This window comes from Harpia harpyja, chromosome 21, assembly GCF_026419915.1.
Source record: "Harpia harpyja isolate bHarHar1 chromosome 21, bHarHar1 primary haplotype, whole genome shotgun sequence".
NCBI classification, from domain to species: domain Eukaryota; kingdom Metazoa; phylum Chordata; class Aves; order Accipitriformes; family Accipitridae; genus Harpia; species Harpia harpyja.
Genome location: NC_068960.1, coordinates 2,534,465 through 2,541,185, shown reverse-complemented (window position 1 = coordinate 2,541,185; position 6,721 = coordinate 2,534,465). Strand labels below are relative to the sequence as shown.

At 53.1% G+C, this 6,721-nt stretch overlaps 1 protein-coding gene across 1 annotated transcript; it reads right to left on the bottom strand.

Moving 5' to 3' along the window:
• Window positions 1–528: 528 nt before the first annotated feature.
• On the bottom strand, window positions 529–6,104 carry SOX8 (SRY-box transcription factor 8). The gene is given in 4 exon segments (XM_052773292.1): window positions 529–2,379; window positions 2,381–2,874; window positions 3,802–4,040; window positions 5,306–6,104. Coding segments are annotated over 4 exon segments (1,419 nt in total). The 5' UTR covers window positions 5,749–6,104; the 3' UTR covers window positions 529–2,136.
• Between the last annotated feature and the right edge of the window lie 617 nt (window positions 6,105–6,721).

The following is a 6,721-nucleotide window of genomic DNA, read 5'->3' as shown; positions in this document are numbered from 1 at the left end:
TGTAACTATTTTAATGACTGTATTTAAAAAAAAAAAACAAACCCAAAACCCACTACATGCAACATATAATTTTGTTGCTATCATAATCAAGAGGTATTTACAAGGGCTCACCAACCAGAAAACAGAATTTGTTATTGTAAAATTCCTACGTGCTGTACAGAATAAAACGAACTTGGTCTAAAACCATGCAGTCTGACCTTGCAAACCCTTACTCATGTGAGCAGTCTCAATGAAATCCTATGAAATCCTTGGGATTATGGGCATGGAAATACACTTCTCAAAGAAGTAAAAAAAAAAAAAAAAAAAATTATAAATGGTGTCTTACTATGGGATTTTTCATGTACAGGGAAAGGGAGCACGGGAAAATAACAACAACCCCCCCCCGTCAACAAACAACAAGGTATTAGGAGAACAGAAAACCTTGGTCAAAACAGTTTATTCTGAATAGCCTGTCTCCTTCAAAGCTGTTCTCCGTGTTTCTTTTCAGCACAGAAATAGGCTCAAGCAGAAAGAAAACATAACACGTACTTGATAAAAAGCAATTTTTAATTTTATCAAATTGATCTGTACAAAAGTTAGCATTGCTTAGTCAGAAGCTAGTGAAGAGAACAGTTAAGTAACAGCCAAAGTCTTTCAAACTTTATACAGAAAAATAGATTGCATAAAAATGAGTTTTCTGTATTTTCCCCCACCCCCACGTCCCCAAAAGGAAATATGCAAAAAATATTTTTTAGAAAAAGAGTAGGAAACATAGAAAAGGTAAAAAGATGATAACCTCTGAAATGTGTTTTTAGATTTACAAAGTTTTTAAAGGCACAAGTTACCATAAAATAGATGGTTATTATATGCTCAGCATACAATGGAAGAAGTAGAAATATATCAATGAAATATTAGTCTAAAACTAAGTACCTAAAAATTTTTTAGTGGAGAAGATTTTAGTTTCACAGCTTGATGGATGATATCTGGTCCCTAGAAGCCAAAATTAAAGCAGAAGGTGAAAATTTCTCATTAAATTACATCCTCCTCTAAAGTAGTCCTGGTTCTGAAAGTGTACAAAGACTCTGCAATGCCTTGAATCCAATTTTAACGCCTGAAAGCAGGTAGCCAGAAAAATCGCCTGCTCCTTTTTGCAATCGTTTTAGCCTCCCAATTTAATTAGTAACTTCTCCCCCCCTTGGTATTTTACATTCCCGTTTGAGTTTCCTGTTGGTGACCAGGTCTGCGATGGGCAGATTCGTTCAGTCCCTCTCTCAAACACGACTGCTGCAGCGGTTCAAAACGAAAAAAACCCAAAAACCAACGAAAATCTATAGACTCATAACACCATTTTATTGTATCATCTCCACTATTTTTATGCTCCCTCCCCACCCCATCTTTAAAATCTTTTAAAATTCTACTTTTTGCACAAAATTACTTCATTAATTAAAAGACAAAATAATACAGAACATAAATACATATTTAACAGCTTTAAAAAAAAAAAAAGAAACAAAAAACAAAAACACTTTAAGCTTCCAAAAAACCAAAACAAAATGTTAATTACAGCCAAACCTTGCTTAGAAGAACTCTTGACTAAAAAAACAAACACTTCAGACATTTAATTGGTTGGTCCCACCAGACTCGTTTGTTCCCACGAGATTGTTACACGGAATAGCCGGGTTTTCAGGTTTCATCCGCGTTGGTCCGAGTGAGTTCTTGCCCTCAAGGTTGGTCCGTTCCTCACATTGCAATAGACCCTTAAAGTCTCGAACAGCTTTTTTTTCTCCCTCCTCCCCCCCCACCCCCCCTGCTCCACTTTTGCACTTGTCAACTTCCACGACGAGTAAGTTCAGTTCAGTCCTCACAGAGGAGTCGAATGGTTTTGTCCTTCATTTATTCAAAAGGAATCGCTGGTCCTTTTTTTTTTTTTTTTTCTTTTTTTCATTATTTTTTTTATTTTTTTAGGTTGGATTAATTAAAGAAAAATAGAGCTCTGTCCTTTTGGAGAGTTTTGAAGCAAGGGGACATCCAGTCGCAACGAGCAGAGTTCCCAGTGGCTCAGGAGGCACTTCGGAAACTATCGCGGCACTCCACGCTCTTCGTCTTCATTCCTTCATTAGTGCATATGTCGGGGAAGCCCTCGGGGGCTCCGCGCATCCTTTAAGGCCTCGTCAGGGTCGTATAGACCGGCTGGTCCCAGTTAGCGGTGGGGCTGTGGGCCGGCGGGATGGACAAGCCGTTGAGGATGGGCGTCGCGTAGGGACGGCGGGAGGAGTGGAAATAGGGATACTGGTAAATGCTGGAGGGGTAGCCGGGGTAAGGGTTGTAGTAGTTGGAGCTCTGGAGGTCCGTGTAGTCGCACTGGGAGCTGGAGAAGGAGGCGGCGGCCGTGGCGGTGGAGGCGGGTGGTGGCACAAGCCTGGGCGCTGTAGGAGCCGTAGTCGGAGTGCGCGGGGGAGCCGTGGGACTGGTCGCTGTAGTGGCTGGGGCTCAGCTGCTCCGTTTTGATGTGCGGCCTTTGCTGGCCCGAGTCGGCGGAGGACGGCGACGCCGAGGCCGGGCTTTTGTGAGTCCAGACCTGGTTGGTCCCGCCGGTGCCCGTGGCCGAGTGGGAGTAGGACGCGCCGTAGGAGCCGGCGGCGGCGTTGGGGCCGTGGTCGGCCGGCATGGCGGCGTGGCCGTTGAGTGGCAGGTACTGGTCGAACTCGTGCACGTCGAAGGTCTCCATGTTGTTGATGACCTCGCTGCTCAGCTCCGAGATGTCCACGTTGCTGAAGTCGATGTTCTGGCGGCCGCTCTCCACGAGGCGGCGGCCCTCGTGCTTCAGCTCCTGCTTGCTGCCGTGGTGGAGGTCGGTTTTGGGGGTGGTGGGTGGGGTGGGTGGCCCGTGGGTCTGGCCTGGGGACGAAGGGACAGCAAGGCTTTAACAAGAGCGGCCACAAAACACCCAACTCCTTCAAGAACGATTGAAAAAAAAAAAAAGCGTGTTTCGCCCCCCTCTTATCGCAAGAGGGGAAGGGGGATTTAAATCTACAGCCCCGTGTTGGAGGTGGCTGATGTCCCCCTGCGACCATGCCAGGGACGGTGTCCTTGTCCAGGGTAAGCCACCCGCATGAGTGATGGTTCGCAGCGGGGAGGAGAGGCCGGGGAGCGCGCTGTGCCCATCGGGATCGCTCTGGGACACGGCGGGACACCCCCGGTTCCACAAACTCCCCCTCGCCTGGGAAGCAGAACCAGGGGGGTGGATTTGGAGGGACCCCATCAGCCTCCTCCCCGCGGGCAGCCTGAAGCCAGCCCGGCTCTCCCGGAGGCAGAGAAGCCGGGATCCCCAGCCAGGCTGGGCGAGAGCGCAGACGCGTCTAAAGCTGCAGGACGTTCGCAATCCTCCTGGAATCTGTCAACACGCGCCCCGTGCCAATTCGCAGCGCCGCTGAGAAGCGGGGAGCTTCGGGGGGAAGCCGCCTCTCCAGGACCCGCTCCCCCAGGCACCCTTCGCGTGGCCAAAGGTTTATTAACCCTTATTAGCTCGCAATTAATTCTCCCCGCTCCCGGGCCAGCTGGGAAACCGGGATCCCTGCGCTTTGGGGACTTCCTATCGCACAGTCGGCTTTATAAGCTTTTACTACAGAAAACAGTGGCCACGTTCACAACCTGGTGCAAAACCCCAGCTCTCAGGGCAACTACTCCTGCTTTTAGATGGCCCCAATCCCACTGATATTCATCCGGGGAGCAGATGAGCCCGTGCCCGCCAGCTGGTTCATGTCCCAAACCAACGCACCCGGGACCTGCAGATTTTTTTTTTTTTTGCCCGTGGGGGTCCTTTACCTGTGTGATCACCATGATGGTGGGAATCTGCCATGCCTCCCAGCCCGCTGTCCGCTTTGTAGATCTGCGTGCCGGCGTGGTGGCTGAGCTCAGCTCCAGAGTCGGAGTCGCTCTGCCCGGCTTTTACACTTTTCCTCCTCCGTGGCTGGTATTTATAATCCGGGTGATCCTTTTTGTGCTGGACCCTGAGCCGCTCAGCTTCTTCCACAAAGGGACGTTTCTCATTTTCGCTTAACAAACTGGTTTAGGATGGATTTTTTTTTTTTTTTTAAAGAAGGAGGAGGGGGAAAAAGAAAATAATCCAAAATTAACATTTTTCCCTTAGAAGTTTTCAGCCTATTTTCAGGCTCACATCCCCACTTCCCATACACCGATTTGAACAACCAGAAAGTTAATCACAAAACGAATTTGCTGTAGCAAAAAAGAGCTAAACTATGTTGCAAAAACGTATTAAAATACCAACTATAGAGGTTCAGAAGACACCGACCGCTATGGATACCTACAACCAGACAAAACAAAATCCCCCTGCCCCATTTTAAATGCCTTTGCCAAATATTATTCCTATGTTTGCCCTACAAATGCCACCCCCTCACCGCGACAAACAACGCTGCCCATTTCCAGCTTTGTTTGGTGCTTACAAAGAAACCACGAAGGCAACAGCGACGGGATTATTTCTTTCAAAACTCTCCCCTACCCAGACCTCTCTTTGCAAACTCTTGGAGAGTCTCAAACCGCAGCGGGAGCATCGCTGGCCCAAACAGGCAGGAAAGATGCAAGTTTGGTACAACCAGACATGACCAAATATACCACACGGTAAAACGTGGCTCGTCACAGAGCCTTGGAAAGCAGAGCGCACTCATATGCCGCCCAGAAAAAAAAAAAATATTTGCATCGGTGGGCAGCGCTGAGCATGCCAGCACGCAGATAAGAAGGGAAATTAGGAAGCAGATTAAAATAACTGCTAAAAATCGGCTTGTTTGGTTGTATAGCTTGTTAAGCAACAAGCAAGCAAGCCAGGGAAAAAAAACTTTTAGAAAAAGCCATTGCAAGAGAAGCAATTAAAAAAAAAGTCTCAATCTCCTGGGGACAGGGACACGGGAGAGGGAAGGGCCCAGGCTGCACATCTTGGTGATGGAGCAGGGAACAATCCACCCGTGACAGCGCTGGGGCAGGACCCACGGGCAGCGCTGCGGCCGTGGGTGCCCCGGCCCCTGCACGGGGGCTTTTTCGGTCCTCTGCAGCGAACCCACAGGCTCTGGGGGATTTTTGCACTTCAGTTAGAAACGCTTTAAGAATCCCCCTGCGGGCACGGACGGCCAAAAAAGTAGTAATATTAATAAAAAGAAATTAAGTAAGCGGTGGGAGAGGGACTTCAGCCGCGCACCCCCCCGAGGCAAAGCCCCCGCCGCATCCCTGGGCACCCCGGGGGGGTCCCGCCGGTGCAGCCCCGCGGCGGGTCGGGGGAAAGGGGGGGGGTCGGGGGGCTGCGGGGTCCGGGACTCACCGCCAAAGCTTGCCCAGGGTCTTGCTGAGCTCGGCGTTGTGCAGATGCGGGTACTGGTCGGCCAGTTTCCTGCGGGCGGCCTGCGCCCACACCATGAAGGCGTTCATGGGCCGCTTGACGTGAGGTTTGGCCTTGAGCGATCCGTTGCCGCGGACGGGCATGGGCACCAGGCTCCAGTCGTAACCCTTCAGCACCTGCGAGACGGCATCGCGGATGCAGGCGGGGAAACGTTCGTCCACCTCGGCCGCGTCTACCTTCGCTCCCAACGGAGCGGTACCGGGAGGGCGCGGGGCGGGAGCGGGGGGGCAACCCAGACCCTCGGAACCGGCGGGGGAGAGAGGCGAGTCGGAGTCCGAGTCCACGTGGGACATGGAGCTGGTGGTACCCGCGGGGCTGCAGGGAGCCTCCAGCGTTTTGTCGTGCTCCTCGGTCATGTTGAGCATTGGTGGCCGCGGGAGGGATGGGGATGGGGTTGGGGTTGGGGTTGGGGGGGGGGGGGGGGAGGGAGGGGGGGGGAAAGGGAGCGAGGGGCAGAACCGCCCCGAGGGTGAGGATGTGCCCGGGCTGGAGCGGCGGGGACCGCGCAGCCCTCCGCGGGCGCTCGAAGAGCAAGAAAGAAAAAAAAAAAAAGAAAAAAAAAAATTAAAAAAATGAAAAAATCTAGAAGAATAAAAATAAAAGACACAAACGCGTAAAAATCAGCCGAAAAATCAAAAAAAACACAACCAAAACCAGTCCTGCTGCCGTCCCGGCGCCCCGCTCCCCTCCGCGCCGCTCCGCGCCCCGCGCCCGGCCCGCCGCCGCGCTCCACGTCCAGTGCGAAACTCGGCCCCTGGCAACAAGTTACTTTAAGGGGAGGGCAAACGGCTCCTCCTCCGCCGCCGCTTCCCATTGGCGGAGCGGGAAGGATCATTTACATAAGGGGCGGGGCGCCGCCCTACCCGGGGCCGCGCTGTCCGCCCGCCCGCCCGCCCGCCGCACTCCCGCCGTTCCGCCGACCGGACCCGCCGCTGCCCGGGGCGGGCGGCTGGAGGCGGCCCGGCCGCCGAACGGGCCCTCTCTCGGCATGTGTGGGCGTCCCCCCCCCCCTATTTTTGCCGCTGTAAATTGTCCGGGAGGGGGGGTGCTTCGCCGCACCACGGTACTAGCGGGGGACCCCCCCCGACGGCGGGGATGTGTTTTATACCCCCGGTGTGCGGAGGGGGACCCCCCCCACCCCGTCTTGGGGGAGGGTGGGGAGCAGCGGGACGGTCTCCGGGGTTGAGGGGCTCGGCGGTGGGTTGCTGAGAACCTTTTCCAAGCCGCGGGGGACGGGGCCGGCGCGGTGAAGAGGTGCGGAGCGGCTCCGGGATGGGGCGACAGCAGCCGCCTCCCCGGAGCTCCGGTACGGCGGGACGCACCGGGCGGTTCGTGCCC